At 35.0% G+C, this 21,039-nt stretch overlaps 1 protein-coding gene across 1 annotated transcript in view; it reads left to right on the top strand.

Annotated features, from left to right (window-relative positions):
• Window positions 1–5,636: 5,636 nt before the first annotated feature.
• The window catches only part of LOC117120764 (putative helicase mov-10-B.1), a 21,292-nt gene continuing 5,889 nt past the window's right edge, over window positions 5,637–21,039 (top strand). Inside the window, exons 1-18 of the mRNA XM_033265847.1 lie at window positions 5,637–5,756; window positions 6,494–6,622; window positions 7,599–7,693; window positions 8,238–8,332; window positions 10,050–10,195; window positions 11,141–11,239; window positions 12,138–12,297; window positions 12,958–13,106; window positions 13,625–13,792; window positions 14,280–14,427; window positions 14,562–14,729; window positions 15,568–15,677; window positions 16,285–16,490; window positions 17,011–17,237; window positions 17,701–17,886; window positions 18,694–18,870; window positions 19,539–19,627; window positions 20,441–20,559. Of these exons, the coding sequence (XP_033121738.1) occupies window positions 5,686–5,756; window positions 6,494–6,622; window positions 7,599–7,693; window positions 8,238–8,332; window positions 10,050–10,195; window positions 11,141–11,239; window positions 12,138–12,297; window positions 12,958–13,106; window positions 13,625–13,792; window positions 14,280–14,427; window positions 14,562–14,729; window positions 15,568–15,677; window positions 16,285–16,490; window positions 17,011–17,237; window positions 17,701–17,886; window positions 18,694–18,870; window positions 19,539–19,627; window positions 20,441–20,559 (2,542 nt within the window). The 5' untranslated portion in view covers window positions 5,637–5,685. The remainder of the gene's footprint in view (window positions 5,757–6,493; window positions 6,623–7,598; window positions 7,694–8,237; window positions 8,333–10,049; window positions 10,196–11,140; window positions 11,240–12,137; window positions 12,298–12,957; window positions 13,107–13,624; window positions 13,793–14,279; window positions 14,428–14,561; window positions 14,730–15,567; window positions 15,678–16,284; window positions 16,491–17,010; window positions 17,238–17,700; window positions 17,887–18,693; window positions 18,871–19,538; window positions 19,628–20,440; window positions 20,560–21,039) is intronic.

Here is a 21,039-nt window from a genome sequence, read left to right as displayed (position 1 = left end):
TTTGTTCTCGAGGGTGCTATATTTTATTATATTCTTACCTTCATATTTTTTGCACTTGACACTGAAGATACTGTACAGTATTTGCATTTGTAAGTCGTTTATGTACTGGGAGGTTGCATGGTGGTGTGTATTTTATTATTGTTATCAATAGCTATTAGTGGCGTATCTAGTAGTATTAAATTGGGGGAGGGGGAGGGCTGATTTGTGGGGCAAAGGTGAAGTGTGAGGGGCTCGAGTGAGGGTCTGCTAGCTTGCAAAATAATGGATTTGAGGTGATTTTTAACTACATGAGCGTGATTTTTTCACTTCTAAGATTTTCAATGGGGTGGAAACTGGGGGAGGCATAAGTATTATTTTGGGGACCATGCACTGATTTCCCCCCCCCCCTCCAATTATGTCATTGTTAGCCAGTCAAAGTGCATGAGTTAACAATTGCTGTTAACTAGATATGAGTTTTCAATGATACATCTCATTATCTATACACAGTACTTGTAAATAGTTGTACCTTCGAAAAAAACAGCCTGCTTGCCAAAAATCTAATGTCTTTATAAAAATCTCCATTGAACTGCCTTCTTGACTGTCTTCACATTGAAATGCAGAGTTTTTATTAAACAGTGTATGTATACAAAATACCTATAACCACAGACCAGACTCAATGTATTGAAACGAGCCATGAAAATAATTGTTAGAAAAAGCATTGTCTGTCAGTTTACATTAAGTTTGGTTATTTAATTTTAAATATTTTAAACAATTGGTAAATTTATTGCTTTAATGGCAATTTGCTGTAAATAATACAAGTGCAATTTTTGTGCACCAATTTTTATTCAGCTAAAGATAAATTGCTTTCTCTTTTTTTTTCATAATTATTTAGGATGTACTGTCAGTTTTAAGTGGTTATAATTAACTTTTCAAATCAGTGTAAACTCAATTTGTATGGCCCCGCCCCTTGGATATTGTTGCTAAGGTCCTAGCGACAGTGTAAAAACATAGGCAAACATGTGGGATTGTGGGATAACCTATGCATTTTGTGAGATTTGCATATGTCCTGGACCTGTTCCTATTGGTCAGTTTTTATTTTGATTGACACGCTGGAAAGGTCCATTGTTATAATCTGGATCTCACTGAAAGTTTATAACCTATTGATCTTTTTATACATGCAATACAATTTGGTTTTTAAAATTATTGTTTAATAGGTTTTTGCCATATGGCGGCCGTCCCATGGTGAAAAAAACGTAACTACTATTATGTTTTTGTGCAGTATGTTGTTTTGCCTTAGAAGGGCCGAAGTTTTCTCACAGACAGTACATCTTAAAGTATTTTACTCATTGTACTATTTAAAACTTTTCAATAATATGTTGAATGGGTATATGCTTCATATTTTGAACTTTTTAAATAATATAATATATGGTTTGTTTATTGTATAGACAACTTCATAATGTTCTCTATCTAATAAACTTGCACAAGTCTGGGTTGACCTTTTAAATATTTTGAAAACTTTGCCAGTGAATTGCTTATACTGTAGTTAATAATAGTAATCGGTTCTATTTTTCAAGAATGATTATTTCTATAATTGGATTGTCTCTAATTTTATCATTAAATGTATTAATAAATTTTGCTCGGAACAATTATATTTTGTTTGTTTTTTTGTTTTTTTAATTCACCTCCAAAAATCTCTTACCTCTTGTTGAAGAAGGGCAACTATGCTGCCAATTACTGAGTTGTGAGCAAATGTAAAAGGTTGATGAATTTTAGTAACTATATGTCGGATGCAATTCATGGTCCGTGGGTATGTAGGCCTAGCTGAGGTTGAAAATCTTCTCCAGTGGGTTAGGGTTAGAACATTAATTATAAATAAGAAGATATTCAGCCTCAGCTACATACCCGTGGTCTATGGATTGCACCTGATCCACTCACTGTCTTCCTTTCTATAACATGCACCTATAAGTTGTCTTGAGTGCGTGCCAAAAAATAACAGTAACCAGCAGGCCATGTTGAAATGTATTTCAGTTTGTGAACTTCATTGTTTACAAGTCTGTCAAAGAATTAAATTAAAACGTCTGCAAATCTCTTTCGGGCGTATATGCCCAGCAAGTTTTGGTTCATAGTGGCTCATTATGAAATATCCTGCCTCCTTCCGTAAGAGCTTCAGTCAGACAGTTAAGGCATGCCTTACAACCTGTTTAGTTTTTTAGTCATTTTGAAAAATGGCCGCCATTTGCATACAAAGTGAAAAATCAAGTGTCAACAGGCCTTAGGGTGACCAGGACGGGTTAATTAGGATATCTGGCTATGTTGACTGTTTCTAACATTCCACTCCCCCTAACTTGATTTCTAGGCCTCTTTTTTGATTTTTTTTCTAGTCTACATGATGTCCTCAAGACAGAGGATGGCTAACAAAACAAGTAACAAAAATTAGTAAGTTTCCTATCATGTTAATTTAAACTGTTCGAAGGGTTATCTTATTTGTTTATTTTGTCAATATTTCATGTTTTATTTATTTATGAACCCATTACTGGGAGTTCTTGCATCACTGCATTTTAATTGCATTATTTAATTTATGCATGCTTTAGTAAGCTTCAGTTGGAATTTTTACATATAGAGGAGAGTGGTTAACAGCGCTTGTAACATTTTCTCCGTGTTGTAACAAAGAAAAGCACTATATAAACAAGTAGAATTTTTAAAAGGGAAGTGAACTTTAGACTTAGCATTTCACATGATTATCTGAGGTTTCTAATTGGTAGTTTATGTAGAATAGATTATAAACTGGGAATTCCCAGTTTGAATAAGAGCATCGCAAGCCTAGAATATATTCAACTGTGTCTAAATATTGTATTCCAGCTGGGTAAATTTTTTTATTGTGGTGGATTTTAGAAGGTGTTCTGCTGGTGAGTTGTATTTTAGACTAGTAGTAGCATATGAATGAAATTCTCATACAAGATCGCAGCTTAGCTCAGTCGGTTAAAACTGGTGGTAGCCACTGTGCCAGTGGCCGAGCAGGCGGGGACAGGGGGCTAAGACCACCATCTTAGCTTGTTGGAGTCGGACCAAAAAAAGAAAAATGGGCCTAGTTTTCCCATCCCAACCATTTCCGGCCATCTGGAAGTACCAATTTTTTTTTTTTTTTTAATCTCGTTTTGGGAGAAGGGGACACCCCTCCCATACCCACCCCTGGCTCTGTCCTTCGGCCCTCAGATAACGCTGCGCGCTATAGTTACACCCATAAATTAGCCCTCCCCAATCGGACATCTTAGTCCCCCCGATAAATTATATCCTAGAGCCGCCACTGCACTGTGTGTGTGCTGAACTATGGTGGTAGGTCTTGGTTCAAATCCCATTGCTTTTGTCCTTATGTTTCAGCTGGAGGGCTGAAATGCAAGTTACAATAGCGCACAGTCTTTCAGATGAGACGTTTAAGCCGTTGGTCCAGTGTGCATTATAGTCCGTGTGCACATTAAAGAATGTAGCACACTATTTGGAAAACAAAAAGATCGGCACAATAGGCGATCTTTTTGTTTATTGGTTGTTTATCATTAGATTTCTATTTGTTCATAGACTTGAACTAATGAATTGTTCAATCCGGTGTTTTTTTTAATTCAGTAGGCATTACGCTGAAAAAGAGAGCATGGCACTCCCGAAATATTCGTTATTTAATAAATTTTTATATATCCTGGAAAAACGTCAACCGCCTATGTTATTATTGCTTGTCTACGTGCACCCTTCATTTCGATGAATCACATGTAAATGTAAATGTCACATTTTATGATAAATAATAATAATAACAGTGCTCTAATAGGAATGTTATAATCGTATCAAGCATAGCATTAAAAGTTTCAGTTGCATGAAAAAGGTGTCACTGGTGTGATTTGAACCTGCAACCCCTCACTATCAAGGCAAATGTCATACCATTAGACCATGTAGACCTTGCAGTATACCGTATATGTATATGTGCAGATAACCCTCAGGAACCTTCTCTCTTACAACTGACTGCAACGCTCACACATTGAGCTAGGAATATATAATAGAATCTGATGTAGTTGGTTCCACATGTCTCACAGATAAATATAAACAGATACAACAATGAAATCATGGCGTACATTGACATAATAGAGACATACAATTTATTAAAGATGAATATTTCTTGTCTATTTCGTGAATACATACCTGGATAAACAAGACAAAGGCGAGAAGTCAACGAGGATATTGTTCTTTCACGCAGGGCGTATATAGGCGACATAGGGCGGGTCCATTATTTTTCTTTTATGCACGAGAGGTAAGTTTCAAAGGAAACTTAGGCATTTATCGGTTTACCAGGTAAGTATCTCACTCATAGACTAACAACATCACTACTGATTTGTTTATTCTCAGTGTTAATCATATGAATGAAGAGCAGATTAGGTAAAAACTACTGTAAAGTATATATCAAGATAAAATCGTAAATTAATAGGCACTCAGTGATGCAGTTATGAAATTATTAAAGCATGCCCTGGAGGAAAAACAATTTTTGATACAACTGATTTTTTTAAGACACAAAATGGGTGTTCGACGATAAATTTGGGAATGGTAAGTGAGAAATGTAAATATTTAAGAACTAGGGGGAAGGGGCATCATCACTCTTTTCCCACTTTTTTGCAATATATCAACATTTTTTATTGATTTTGATTCTCTACGAAGCCTCAATTTGGTCCAGTTAGTCAGGGGTCTGCATAGACAGCACACTCTTTTTTAACGTTCAAAATTTATGTATTATTTTATGCAAGACACAAGACGGTTTAGAGTTTAGCTCATATCATGATTTATGTAATATTATTTAAAATACATTACATTAATCATATCTTATAAATTCAATTTTTTAACCTTGGGCCATGCACTCCTGGTAGTAATTTGGGCAGTACACTGATAATTCCCTCCTATATTTTGTATTGCGTTTGCATTTCTTAACAGGCACATAGGCCCTAGGCTTTCTGTTAATTAGCGAGAATTTTTTTTTTTCTGATTTTTAATTTTAGATACTTTCAAGAACCAACTATGGCACGGAAAAGGCGAACTAGACGGAGAAAGAAATCCAGTCAGAATGAAGAGCAATCTAGTCAGAATGAAGAGCCAAGTATGGCTCTGAAAAAGCAACCTAGTCGGAAAGTTATGAAGTTGAATAGTATTTGGAACTGCTTCACTAGCTTCCTCCAGGACAAAGGTGAAACCCCTGATCGCAGGAACCTGGAAGAGTTGCATACAATCTATGATAATGAGTTTTCAATTGCATCTGGCTTTGGAGATAATGGACCATGTATGTTGTTTTATTTAATGTTAAATTTTCTTGTTTTACAGATATTCAGTTGGTCCATGTTCGACCAATTTTTTTTCGAGGGATTCATTTGCTTGATGAAACCAATCTCTTCTCTTATTTTTTTTTTTTTTTTGTGCTACTTTTAACAAATAATATTGTTTTTCTTATTCACTTTTATAGCAATCCGATTTGAGAAACTCATCAAGGATCTGAAACGGTTAAGGAAGATCAAGATTGACAAAAAGAACAACACATTGATTAAAATTTCTGTCCCATTCAAACATTTGGCTGTTGATCAATATGTCAAAGAACGAGAAAAGAATCGCATAGAGATGAGGGAGAAGAATAATAATCCAAATGCACTATTCTGTGCCTATTGTGATGTGCTTTGTAATCCAGGCATGTTTAATTCCCATTTGGCAGGGCAGAATCATCGCTGTCAAGTGATTTTCCACTTCATGAGAAGCAAAAGGTATTGTGCAAATTTATGCCTTTTTTTTTTTTTTGTCACTGTAAATGATTATAACTCTATTCAACTATCTTGGATAACATGTAATTACAGACTGACTTATTTATATGTTTCCTCTGGACTGGCCCTATATGCTCCATAATAGTGAATAAAAAAATTTTAAAAAACAGTTTGTGTAGCTCTAACAGTTGTTTTATGAGTATTTGCAGCAGTGGAGGATTAATCTTTGTTGCAAGAGTTTCCAAGTTCTGAATCTGCCAATAAGGATTTACCCTTTTGTCTGTGTATAAGCCAGCAAACACAAGACGTTCTTATAACATTCGCGAACGTTGTCGTTTGGTATGTCACAAAATATGTTCACATTATGTTTTCAGAACGTTCAAATGTTGCAACGTTGTAAAATTAGGTTATAAGTATGTACATATGGTTCTGCAAAATGATTTTTTTTTTATCACCAAACTATAATGTTATTATAATGTTCTTAATGTAATATTGTTAGCTGGGAAGGCACTTTTCTTTAAAAAGGCACAATTCTTTAAAAAGAGGGAGGTTTGCAATTGAGAGTGTAGAATAAGGACACAGAATTAATTCACTGATACATGACTGCCGTTGCATGCATTTATAAATTATTTATTATTATTATTAATTATTATATTTTCTAAATAATTTTGTTCTATTCTTATTATAAATCCTTTAATATTAATTTTTACTAAATTGCACTCCCTTTTGATGATTTTCAGGCAAATCTTGCATGAAGATAAACATGGCATAAAAGTGATATCTAATCATGATGTTGACAATGGCATTTTGGTTGAAGATGTAACCATCGACCAACCTGTAACAATTGATATAACTATTGAAAATGAGAGGTAAGCTTATATAAAAGTGAGTAATTACAATTAAATGACACAGGTATGGGCCCACACCCTAAAAAGATAGAATACAAAAAACCAATAGGCATATTTATAGCATAATTGTCTTATATAAAAGTGAGTAATTACAATTAAATGACACAGGTATAGGCCCACACCCTAAAAAGATAGAATACAAAAAAACCAATAGGCATATTTATAGCATATAATTGTCTAATAAATAGTATGGTGGCATTTAAAACAATCATGGTGCAAATATGTATATGATATAGATATTAAATTTTGAGAAAAATGTATGTTCTCATCAGGATTCAATCCAAGGCTTTTTTTTAATTACTGTTTGGATACTCTATAAGCTCTATACACCCTTGGATTTTCCCATATTTGGACATGTTTTTTCTCAATAATTCATGTAATATGCAATGAATAGTAGGATTTGGAAAGTTCATAAACATAAATACTATAGATATAGTGTTCTGTATTTCAGTAGATTTGTCGCTGAGAGTCCATTTTGTTCAATTCTATTTTGTTTCCCTGTTTGGCAAAACAAGGAAATGGTTCCTATACAGTATGTACTGTAGCTGCATTTGCAAAAAATGTATGCTAAAATTATATTTGATGATGATTCGAATGGACTGTGTAAATTAAGCATTTGCTGTAATTATACCAGTCTCCGATTGGATTACTCAATGTTCTCATATGCGCAGATGACTTTATGTGATGTCATGACATTCTAGGTGCTATTGTTGGTGTGCAGTTGTAAGCTCCCTTGTGTGTTTGGTTTGGATTAGGACAATAATATTCAATCAGAATTAGGAATTGTTTGACTTGACAGTGTAACACTAGTCATTGTCATAAATTAAATAACTAAGTTATTTTAAGGGGACCCAAGTCCCCCGGAAGTTGCGAGAGGGCTCAGCCAGCTCCCACGCCTGCTTCCAAGATGACTAATTTATTTACATTCTTCCTCCAGCAGTGAAAATTCAGTTAAATTGTTACTTGGTGTGTTATTGATGGGTGCTTCTTCATTTGAAATGAATGAAATAAAGGATGTTAATATTCCACCAGGTAAGTCATTTCTCATCATACTGAGTTATACCTGCATAAATTTGTTCATGTTTTTTTCTTCACAATTTTTTTCATCAGTTTTCCATAAATCTTTAGGTGACGTTGAAATAATTCCAGTGTTATTATCAGATAATTATGTAATTATGGTAACCATGAGGGTAAAAAATGTTAACAAAATTTATGTTGCACAACCTGTTATTACACTTCTGTATACATCCAGTGCATTTTATTAGGAGATTGTGAGAGCAGTTTGGTATCATTTAGCATTCGCAACACTTTCTTTTATTCTTGGACAAGGCATGCATAATATTTGATTATTTTGAAAGGGACAGAAACATTAATTGAATTTGAATTATTGAGAGCTGATTAAAACCAAATTAAACTGTTTTTATTGATAATATTCTTAAATTTATTGGTATTTCAAAATGTAATTCACTTATTTGTTTTAATTTTTAGTTGCAAACCAAAAAGTTGGGATGAGCATGGATGAACCATTTTAAAGTTTCATGATAATATTTAATACATTTGTTTTTTGTTTTTTTAGAAGACACATTTACATTTTCAATAAAGTGTAATCCACAGTTCGTCAACAATTACAGAAATGTGGTGGCGCTTGCTTTTGCGCTTCCAGACAAATCCGTAAGTTTTGTCATTTTAAAAAAATTATTCATATTTCATTTTGATTATGACTACTTTAATAACATATCAAACTATAACTTTTGTCACATCTGTGACACCATAAAATACACTGACTATTGTGTTGTTGGTTTTCACCAAAATTTAGAACAACATCAAACCCCTAGGAGTGATGGTTTGCCTTCTGATGTGTTATCATACTAAATACTTGCGAAACAAATTACCAAGTCATTTGGCTGAGAATTGAACCCATAACCTCCAGATAACTGGTGTCATAATCACTAGACCTAGCTTATGCTTAGTGACTAGTGTTAAACAAGAGTTGCAATACCCAATACTACTTGGTAATTGCAATTAACACTAGCCATTTGCACATCTTTTTTTCACAAGTATTTTGGAACATACTTTGTATTCAGTACGATAACACGTCAGGTAGGGCAAAAAAACGTATGATAGTTCAGGCCTGTATCTGGGGGGGAAGGGCGTTGCGTTGGGTGCGTACGCACCCCCCCAAATCGAAAAACGTCCACTAATTATAACCAAAAAAAATGTGACCTTGTTCCCAGAATCATAAAATGAATCACATAACAGTACAGTATTAAGATTGTATGAATGTACAAATGAGTTACAATAAGAATACTAGCGCACTGACTCCACACGTGCTGACTCCACACGCGCAATATTTTGTACTGCCAGCAACATAACACAACAAACATTCACACGTTATATGCACGTTATCGTCTAGGTATATCTTCCCCTAACCATCAGCCAGTATGTCAGTGTATAGCAATGAAGTCAAAATGCTAGAATGACACCCCGGTTTAGACAAGTATAATCGTTCTTAACGCTCTCAGAAATACCCTGAGACGAGTATACTCGACGTTTGTTGGTTATTCTACTACTACTAAAAAGTAAAAACCTCACTTGTGGCATTTTAACTTAGCCTTAATTTATTCTTATTTTGTTCTTAATTTTTCCACAATTTCGACAGCCTCATTCTTCTTATAAAATGTGCTCTTATAAAAAAATGTAAGTGATGTTGCTATTAAAACGTACAACGTTACTCATATCATGATGATCCTTTTATACAGTATACCTCGTCACAGGTTCAATGGATAGATAGCGTATACATACAGTATAATTATGCTTATACCTCTGTATATGTTTTCTGTCGATGCCAAGAATAAAAATGTTGATTAATTTGTTTCAAATGCTTCTAGTTGTTTGAATCAGCTCATTTACAGTCGCTTTTAATCCACTCTTTATGTCAAACTTTGCTATTATTCATTTAAAAGCAGAATTGATTTTGAATTTTTATTTGTAATGGTTACGAATTTATACAGTAGTATTTTTCATTTGGGAAACAATTTGCTTGTTTCTCCATGTCCTCCACTGGTAATTTTTTGATAGGCCCTATCGCTGTGTTCACGGACGGACATATAGAGATTAACATGATAAAATGCCTTCAAATTAGTCTAATAGGACGTAAGAAAGCAAATTTTTCCGGGGCCTTCGGCCTCTGGACCCCGACCGGGGGCCCTGGGTGGCCCCCTGTCCCCCAGCCTGGTTGCTCGCTGCGCACCCCCCCATTCAAAAAGCTGGATACGGGCCTGTAGTTTGACACAAACATACATCGAAAAAAAGAAAACATAAAACCCAATGCTAAAAAAGAAATTATTGTACATTCCAAATATTAAAATTTGGTATTCTTTCTTGAAAGTTTTTTCAAATTCTTCGGAACATTGTTGTGGAAGTGGAGTCTGACCTGACAAAAGAACTGCAACCAACATCTCCCTATGTTAAACCACCAAGAGCAACTAAGCGCAGTATTCCCTCACATGTTATAGAAGGCATGTCATTATCTTCGTAAGTATTTGATAGTTTTTATGTAAATTTAGCTTGAGAGTTGTTTAGTGGAACAAGGAATTTTTGAAAGATGGTCAGAGGAGGTAAAAAAAAAAATGACTTCTCACACATGCTTTCTTTTCACTCAGTGAACTTCTTCAATGACTCTAAAATTTGGCTGTATTTGACTAGTGATTCTTCGTTAAACCACACCTACTTGCGCAGTGGTAAAAACCTGCTTAACGAAGACAACTAGACGAATAGAAAACTGACTCAATAAAACAAAATGCCTGTGTAGATGTGATACACGCTAGCATAATCAAGGTTGCTTGAAAAATAGATTTACATACAGTTTTTGAATTCTACTTGCCTTCAATTATTTTTAGATTTTAGGTAGATATTATAATTACTATTTTCTGAAATTTAAGCTAAATTATATAAACACAAATGTTGTTGCTAAACTGACCCAGTCAGCCATGTTTGTTTTGGTCACATGGATAACTTATTACAAATTATCACACTCTGGTTTACTTTAATTTCCGTTGTCAATTAAGTCTATTTTGCGAACCAGTCGAATGAAGATAATACTCAATGAAATATCCTTTTCAACAAAACATCATTCGAATATGGCTGTTGAGCATAAAAATTCATTGTATTGTGTGAACGAATACTTGTGGTTATTAATGTTGGCTTTATTGGTATTCACCTCACATTTACCACATGGCTCATATGGCATTGGTCAAATTGGTTTTGCATTACTGCATCCTAGTTTAGTTTGCTTGGACCCTTTCACCCAGATCATAATCCACTAATCTAGTGGGTCTGATTCTTATGGTTCTGCTAGTGTAAATTTAATCTAGGTTAATGTGTTTGATCCCTTTCACACAGATACAAAAGGACTCACATACTCTTTACTTTGTCTGTGTTAAAGGGGTCTTAACTGACACTTTTTCTTTCTTCCGCAAGTGCTTCATCCGATAGTCTGGTTATGATCAAACTAACATCATACAACGTTCCTAACAGCTTGAGATATAAGGTGAATAACGGAGACACTGATGATGTTAGGTATGTACTGTTTTGTCTTTATACAAAGCTCAAGTATAGCCTGTCCACACTCAAATTTGATTTGACAAAAACATGTGACATGCCTAAATATGGTCATGAATGACCATATATAGGCAGTTTTTTGACAAAGAAAATTTGATAGTGAACAGAGCTTAAATCAATGTTCTACAATTTATTAGTATAAGCGTTAAAATATAATACTGGGAATAATGGTTTGTATGTCAACCTGTGTTTCATGGAAGCCTTTTATTGGTATATAGTTATAAAATAAGCTGATTAAACTTGGGTTGAGATAGGCACGTCATGACTATATATGGACACATAACAGTTTTTGTAGACAAAGCTTAAAAGAAAGCTCTACAATTTCTTATCATGCATGTTATTGATATTTTAACACTTAAAGATGTTCAGAGAAATGGTTCTTATGTCAATCTGTGTGTAATTTATTTCATGAAAGCCTTTAATCGGGTTCATCAGTTTGTAGTTATCAATAAGGTGATAGAACTTGAGTTGAGATTGTCAATTGTTCCCATCATCTGCAATTTTCCTGCAGCCTGAGCAGGAGTTGTGTCCGATTGCATATCTCTATCAGTATTGGAGTACCAGTACTAGAACCAATTGAACCATTTTCCTGTTGTGCTGTAGGAGGTAGAAATATGTCAGATCTCATGCTCCTGTTACTTAATGGTTGAAGTAAGTTGTGCAGTAGATTAAATAACTTGAGTCCTAAACCTTCAAAATGCAATGTCATTTTTTTAAACGTAAGTCTTGATTGTCGGAGTTTCCCTCAAGTATTTTTAATAGAGATGTGAACATTACAATTCTTATGTATTATTTTTATGATTGTCATTGTTGATGCTCTGAAGTAAATCAGATGAAAATGAAATGATTATTTTAGAGAAAAGTTGAAAGAGAAACTGACATACGAAAATTATGCAGATAAGTTCTCCACATTATTACATATTGAAGAACTTCAGATGGATGTGGATATTGGGAAGTACAAGATGAAGGATGCAACGATGACCCGGGATAGAGATAAAAGGTTACTCAGACTAAAGGTCAGTCGGTCAGAACAATTATTTTCATATTATAAATTTCATTTTTTTAAATGTTTTGTTATTATAGAAAATTATGTATATCTGGATAAACCTATGATAATTACCACTGTTCCTTAAAGAACACCCCCTACAACAAAAATAGAATCGTCTGATTTCCCATACAACTGGCCCCACATTGAAGGCAGCCCCATGCAAATTGTCTGCAACTTTACCTGTCTTTGAGACAATACCCTAAAATGATTGCTGCACCCTCAAATTCCTTGTATTTCTAAACATAATAAATTGCAGGATCGAGGACCAGAGTCTTTGTTTTACCTCATGTTTGGTTTTTGCTGGCTGGCAAGGGTCAGGCGGACTCAGAGGATTTTTGAGGATCTGGGCTTTGCCGCTGTGTGTGCCTAGTGGGCATCCACACTGTATATAAAGCACCTACTGCTTTTTATCTTTCCTGTCTTGGTTCCAGATGCAATCCCCCTGCAAACTGACAGTATGGGCATGTTTACATATCAGCTCTTTGCAGCAAATTAAATGTGGCCTGACAGATTGCAGCTTGTTATTCCTCTTCAAGTGAAAAATGAATAACATTTTAAAGTTTGATAATTTGTTTTGGTGATAACACAAATTTCTATTAACTTTGTCAAGGATATTTTTATTTTTCAGGTTCCTGGGTTGGCTGAGAATCGTCCCTCAGTACTGAGAGGGGATCACTTGTTTGCGGTACCGAAGGACAGTTTTTACAAAGGCAAATTTTACAAGGGCTATGTCCATCGTGTGGAAATGGAAGAACTTGTTCTAGGTTTTGACTCAAGGTAATTTGGTCTTTAAATGTGAAGTTTAATCATTCTAAAATAAACTGAACTGTTGTAGTGTACTCAGTTACATTAAAAATTTGTGATGCAGAAACTTTCAATCAGAGTCGTGCAGTCCAAGTTTAGCAACAGGCCATCACAATGCATAGGATTAGGATGATTTCTAGATATGAGTTTTTATTATTACTATCCATCCTATTCATATTAAATAGTATTGAAATGCTTAGGTAGACATAGAAGATGAAGTAATTGTAGACTAGATGCAGAAGACATTGAATGCTGAGGAGAGATGAGCAATTACAGTAGTTGTACAATATATCAAACATGGTATTGCCTCCAGAGCCTAGCTTTAAATAAAGTTATACATTGTGCTCTGTGACATTTTATGATAATGATATGACATGATAATGTGATATTGTACACTCATATATGAGCAAATCACTGATATTTGAACTTGATTTGATTGTACCTTATCCCTGTCACTGAAAAAGATTTTTTTCTACTTTTTTCATTTTTAGCCTAGTAAAAGGTTATATAGATAATTCAAAGTTTGAAATACACTTTACATTCAACCGGCTACCTTTAAGGCTTCAACATCGAGCAGTGAGCATTCCGATTTTGCTCAGAGATTTCCTTTTCCCCAAGGAAACAACTTTCTTACGTCCACTTTGCAATCCTGCAATAACGTAAGTGAATTTCATTCCTTAGTAAACTTTTAATCCAAGAGCTTTACTTCATAAAGCCCTGTATGCCGAGTTCCACAAATGAAATTAGGAGCCCTGGCATGGAAAATCCCAAAGCTTCAAAGGAATATTCCAAAGGCATCTGTAGGTGGGTGACACGCCCCCTTTTTTGAACTTGTGAATCTCCACAGTGATATTTGACTTTTCCCAAAATTCAACAATTTCATATCTAAACAAGCATCAACTTTTTACTCTGGCTACTACCCATGCTTTCAGACTACCTGGGCAAAAGTGTTTTTTCCTTTATATATATATCTGGACCTTGTATTGTATTGTCAACTATGAGCTATATTTGCAGAATGCTTTGGGATTTTCCATTACAAAGAAAGTGTGATTAAATTGTCAACAAAATTTATTTGGCATAGAATGACTCAATAACATTTAAATTTCCAATGAAATTAACTGTTATTTTGTTTAATTTATTATCAAGGTTTTTTGATAGTAATATTGGAAAAAATGATCAACAAAGTGCAGCAGTTAGACACATTACTGAAGGATCATCAAGGCCTGCCCCATACCTTGTGTTTGGCCCGCCAGGTACAGGAAAAACAGTTACCATTGTAGAAGCCATCAAACAGGTGTGTACTGTCTCATGTCAGGTCTTTTGAGCTATATAACTTATTTGATTGATAACAAGTAGAGTAGAAGAATTTTAAGCCAAAATTAACACAACTATGATAAAAAGTAATGTATCATTTTTTGTCTTTTTTAGGTTAACAAGCACATTGAAGGAAGCATGATCTTAGCTTGTGCACCTTCCAATAGTGCTGCAGACCTGATAGCAGTGAGACTGTTGAAAAACAGTGCAATTTCCAAGTCAGCCATTTATCGTATGAATGCAAAAACTCGGGGTTGGGGCACAGTGAATGAAACTCTTAAGGTGTGTGAAACATTGGGACATTACAATTCTACGGTTCTTCTCGGAAACAAATACCATCAATATATATTTGTAGTATATGCTACATGGTGTACCGAAAGCTTATAATTAATTATTAATGTTTATAACACACTTTTCTTTTGTTGAAAGATTGACTGTTCCATTAGACTCGGCTCCACCTCATCAAATGAACAGTCAGTCTTTCAATTCATGAAAATATTCTTCCCATTGTACTCATAACATTCATTATTTGTATAATATTCACCATGCAATCCTTCAAGATTTTTGTGTGTGTACTATTTTTTTCTTCTTTTTTCATATAATACAGCTTTTTTTCACTCTTCCAACAAAAGTTCTGCCCCAATTACAGTATTGAATGATGTTCTAAAAACTGAATCTCATTATCAGCCAATCATAACATTATTTATGATGTTTAGTTCAATTTTCCTATACCTTATCTAATTTTAAAGTAAGATACAGTTTTAGAATGTTATTTATTTATTTTGCGGCCGCAACAACTTGAGCGATTGGCTAAGCCAAACCTACTCAAGTGGACTGACCATGTGTCATTTTCTGGGTGGCGAACTGGAAGCGGTCCGGACAGCGTGCAAACTCGCCCGATTGATGGGCTTGCCACACAAGGCCTATGATGTTAGGCCTTGTTTGGCAGATGAGCGAATCGACTATATACATAGACAAGGCGCAACAGGGCAAGGGTTTGTCATCTCAGATTATCTTTTTTTTTAAATTATTATATAGTGTAATTATTACATCTTGGTTTGGATATATGGGGAATGAATAAAATACTAATAATTCTTCTAATATTTTTACTGATTTTCAGGAGGCTAAATGTTGCAATTATAACTCCCTGACTTGTGAAAATGAATTTCCTTCTAAAGAAGTGATTCAAAAGTATAGAATAGTGGTGACTACACTAGTTACGGCTGGAAGGTCAGTTAATTGTTTATCATTAACCTACAAAAATTACTCAAACAAAAATCATTGAAGGGTATTGCAAGTGTCTGTGTGTATGTACTCTGTGTGTTTTCCAGGCTCATAACTCAAAAAATGCTGGAATGATTTACTTCAAATTTTCATGCATTGACTAGCGTTACATGTACAGTGTCTTGGTCCACCTTGAATGAATTTGGTGCTGATTGGAAATAAGATGCAAATTTTATTTATATATTTCTGGCTGCAATAAACAGAACCAACTGGAGTGGATCATACTCAACCTCTTTTGGCTAGTCCCAGCTGACTCGAGCGGATCGACTGCAGGCCAGAGTAGGGTGTGCCAAATTCTGGCCGGAGGATTGGAAACGCTCTGCAAAATCGGACATGCAAAATCGTCCGATTGATGGGCTTGCCACACAAGGCCTACAGTATGATGCTTAGGCCGAGTTTGGCTAAGCCGAGTTGACTCGAACGGATTGACTGCAGACCATTATTTTTTTAGTACATAGATATTGCGGAACAGATCGGTGAGGGTTTGTAATCTCAGATTTTCTTGTTATTTTTATTATTTAAAAGACAATTAAAATATATTTTTTACTATCAGACTTGCGAGTGCCAACTTCCCACTCAACCACTTTACTCATGTTTTCATTGATGAAGCTGGACATGCTGAGGAGCCAGAAGCCATCATAGCTGTCTACAGCCTGCTGAGCCCATACAATTTTAAAGGAGGTCAGCTTGTACTTGCCGGAGATCCAAAACAACTGGGACCAGTACTGAGGTCACCAATGGCCATCAAGTTTGGCTTAGGTATGTTTTAATTGGATAAAAAATAAACAACATATTTATTTTGTCAGTGAATGTTGAAGGTAAAAATAAATTTAAGTCAAAACCAGATCTCTGACCACAAAGGCCAGATATTTAAGGGTCAGACTGTGAATGGCATATGGGAGGGGCCCTTCACTCCTCCAAAACAAACAGGTATATTCAAGGTCTTTATTCATAAAAAATACCAAAGGCTGTATATGAATGTATTACAATCACTAAAAAAGTTGAAAATTAATAAACTGTACAAGACAAAATTCAACATCCACAAAACATTACATAAATAAAACAAGCAAGATGTTAAAAGGCAAGTAACAATGGATTAAAAAGCACAGTACAGTACATAAAACCTAATTAAGCTAGCTAAAAACAAACATAAAAATGGTAAAGAAAAAATTAATTAAAAATCATTTTTAAAATAAGTTAATAACAAGGGCATATCAAAAACACATTAATTATTGGAATTGTGGTAAAACAAAAATGGTCTGTTTATTATTAATTTCAGCTACGTCATTCCTTGAGAGGTTAATGACTGAAAACCCACTCTATGCACGTAAAGAGGAGGAACCGCATTACAATCCGAAGGTGATGACAAAGCTGCTGCAGAATTATAGATCCCATCCTGAAATCTTGAAGTTGCCAAATGAACTGTTCTACGATAACGAACTAGAGGCCAAAGCTGACATATTCATGAGAGAGACGATGTGTCGATGGGAAGAACTACCAAAAAAGGTAAGAAGATATCAGGCTTGTTTCCAATAGCATTGAGAGGGGAGGACAGACACTGTGGCTTCTAAGGTATTTATCAATAGACCCATAGCCACCTTCCATAATCCACAGTTGTGCCCCAGCAACTGCTCTTTCCCATGTTCCAGGGCCACAAATGTGACAGAGGAGGAGGGGGTGTGACATTTACAAAAGATGACAATTAGGGTTATAAATTAAAGATAAATTTTTATTTAAAATTGAAATACAATTAAAATAGTATAAAATAGAAATCATATTTGTAGTAGCACTGTGAGACCACCTATGTTTAGAGTGCTTTGTAAATGCTCAAAAGGAATAAAAATCACTATTATCTAATAACAAAATATAAAAATATGTAATAAAAAATATTCATCACTAAAGACAAATACTAACAGATACTGTGTACAGTAATAAAAATGTAAACTCTTTGTTATTGTATTTTTTGCAGAATTTTCCATTAATCTTCCATGGTGTTGAAGGGAAAGATGAAAAAGAAGGAACCAGTCCATCATTTTTCAACACCAAAGAATGTGATGCTGTTCTTACATATATTAAGCAGCTGATGGAGGGAAAGTATTCGGGAAAGAAGTTGCAACAGTCAGATATTGGCATCATCTCACCCTATCGTAAGCAGGTACTAACTATTGAGATTTATGTTTTGCATTGGGAAACACACAGTATATACCTATCAGGATTCAAACTCATTTTTTCCTTTTCAGTACTACTACTCCTTTTTGATTGGCAGTTACTTTAAAAAAAAAAACAGAAAACAAAAAATGCATGAAAATAGGCTGCCAAGTTAGTGCAAACCAGCATTTTGTAGCCCCAAGGCGGGACGGATTATGGAGGGAAAGTAAGAAAAACAATGAGAAAATAGCTATATTCATATAAACTTATATTTAGATCATCTCATTTATTCATGCGGAAAGCTAATTTAATTAAAATCACTAATTCTGTTCAATGGCCAGTTAGAGCCAGATAAATAATAGTAAAGGTAGGAGAAAGGTAGAATAACCCATGACTCGCAGTGTCATTAACTGAATTTGTATGGGCATGGTCTCTGACTTGCTAGTCGCCGTAAAAGGCACTTAGTAGGTACATGCATGTAACTACTAAGTGCCTTTTACACATCATTCCACAACGACAGGGGCTGAAATGAACCATATCATCAGGGTAACCCCCTACTCTTCCGAAAGAATCAATGGGTTCTTTAAGGTGTGCAGCAGCCAGATGTGTACATTGGACCTCCATTTTAAATTCTTATTCGAGAAGACTTGGTTCTACCAACCAAATCCTAGACGAGGACAGGCTCAAACCAGCACCTATGTTAAGGCTATAGTTAGCGGCGCCCCGCCTTACCGCTCGGCCACTCGACTCGCCTTTGTGTGTGTAACAAAAGTGGTGTTTTATATGCAGTATCTTGCATTTTTTTAACAATCAGGTTCAAAAGATTCAGCAAGTCCTTAAGCGCAACTACGAAAAAATCAAAGTTGGCTCAGTCGAAGAATTCCAGGGACAGGAGAGACTAGTCATTATAATATCAACCGTACGTAGTAATAATGAACACTATTTGCAAATGGACAAGGATTTCAAACTTGGTTTTCTAGACAATCCAAAGGCAAGTCTGTAGCTTCTATCAGGTTTTTTCTGTCAAACTAAACCATTAACAGTCCAGCCCACTACCATTGCATGTGACTCCAGTCATTTCAAAGAATCACTTACCAACATCAATCTTGTCATTGTATTTGTACTTTGAACTTTGACCAGGTACATCAGAAAGGTAATTACGGAGGGGGGATTAGCCAGCTCTGTTCTCCCCTCTTGGAAAGTAAAAAAAAGGAAAAAACAAGAAAGAAAGAAAAAGAAATCATTGATCTCCCAAAACGCCTCAGAGGTCATTTTCGGGGTGGGGGGATCTAGAAAACAATGTTGTCTCTCAATCGGCCCCGCTTTTGCCCCCCTTTTGGATATCTCTGAATGCGTCGCTGATTGCGTCATTACAAAAGTTGATGTTGAGGGCACAGAGTTGATTATAATTGAATATTGAGGGACTTAACCTGCGATGTCCCATGCTAAAATATACAAAAGTAACTTCACACTTACCCAATTTCCATGATTAGAACAAAACTTTATTTATAAAATGTGAATTAACATATTTATGTCAATATGATATTATTGTTATGATAATTGACACCAAGAAGACTTAAGATTTACAGATGTAAAGAATTAATAACATTAATTATGATGCATATTATTTTTTAATTGTTTACATTTTGTCTTAAACAGAGATTCAATGTTGCGATCACTCGTGCAAAGGCATTATTAATTGTTATCGGAAACCCTGTAGTGCTAAGCAAAGATAAAAACTGGAAAAGGTGTGATATATATATATATAGATACATTTTTGTTTTGGTGGATAAATATATTTCACTAGTGACTATCATTGTATGTTAAAAAAGATGAAAGCAAAAGAATATAGGAAATGTTTAACATATCTGTAATTGATAACAAAAATACGTTATTTAATTTTTTTGTTGAAAGCTAATAAATAATTTAGCATACTCAACAGACTAACAAATTCATATCTTTAAGCGTAACTTAGATTGAAATTATAAAAATGATATTCGAATAGTTTCATCTGGATTGCTTATTATTGTTGTAGGACTGTTTGATCGTATAAACCGTGCACAATGGATGTTAACGTACTGCGAGCTTTCGTTGATGTTAACTTGTTGACTTTGTCAAGCTATGTGAGCTAGCATCAGTTGTTTTGGCATTGTGTATACAATGCCCTCTGGTGCCAGCTCTATTCCTGTCAGGATTGGTTCCGGGGCATACAATCTTTCCCACATTTTTGTCCAACTCCTTCAGCCGGAAAGACTGGGGCCTAATCCTGACAGAGATAGAGGTGGCACCAGAGGGTTTTGTTTACTCAATGCCCAAAACAAGTGATGCTAGCTCACATAGCCTGACAAAATCATGTTGATAACATCCACAAAAGCTTGCAGTAAGCTAACATACATTGTGCTTGGTTTATTAACGATTAAACAGTCCTACAACTATAAAAATGATGTATTTATGGAAAATATTGCATCTGTTATTTTATATACTGAGATTGATATAAATGTGTCAAATCAGTGTAATGTTGGTTACATGGTCTTTAATTTGTATTATCTCTGTTTTTTCAGTCTTATCTACTTCTGCAATAAAAGCGGAGGCAGCAAAGGAATGAACTATCAAATTGATAATGAAGATGAGGTAAAGAACTTACTCATTAAACTTGATGGCACTAAAATCACTGAGTCTGGTAAGAAAATTGGTTATTTATATATACAGTAGTTTTAAATAATGTTGGTGTCTTTTTTTCTTTAATATTTCAAAGGTACAGTGTTACATCCTTATCCAAAGGAACTGTCTGCAGTATCAATCATACTTATGAATTGACCAATGAGAACATGGTCAGGAATATGTGCTTATTCCACAAATACACATGTTGTCCCACAAACACATATACCTGTTCTTAAAATTTGCTCACCTGTGCTCCATCCTTGGCGAGTTGAGTTGCCAAGTGGTAAGGCAGGGCTGCTGCTAACTACAGCCTTAAAATCATCTCTGGTTCAAGCCACTCCTTGTTCAGGCGCATCATAACCGCAAGGGAAAGGCGCAATATAAAAACCCATTACCAGTACCAGTCAGGCAGGGATCAGTTGGTAGAAACAAGTCTGCTTGAATAAGGACTTTAAATGGAGGTCCAGTGTACACATCATGCTCATGTGCACTTTAAAGC

Source organism: Anneissia japonica, unplaced genomic scaffold (assembly GCF_011630105.1).
Source record: "Anneissia japonica isolate Jap-2015-1 unplaced genomic scaffold, ASM1163010v1 scaffold69_len1423075_cov170, whole genome shotgun sequence".
Lineage (NCBI taxonomy): Eukaryota > Metazoa > Echinodermata > Crinoidea > Comatulida > Comatulidae > Anneissia > Anneissia japonica.
The sequence above is the reverse complement of the archived record's forward strand: the minus strand, read 5'-3'. Positions and strand labels throughout refer to the sequence as shown.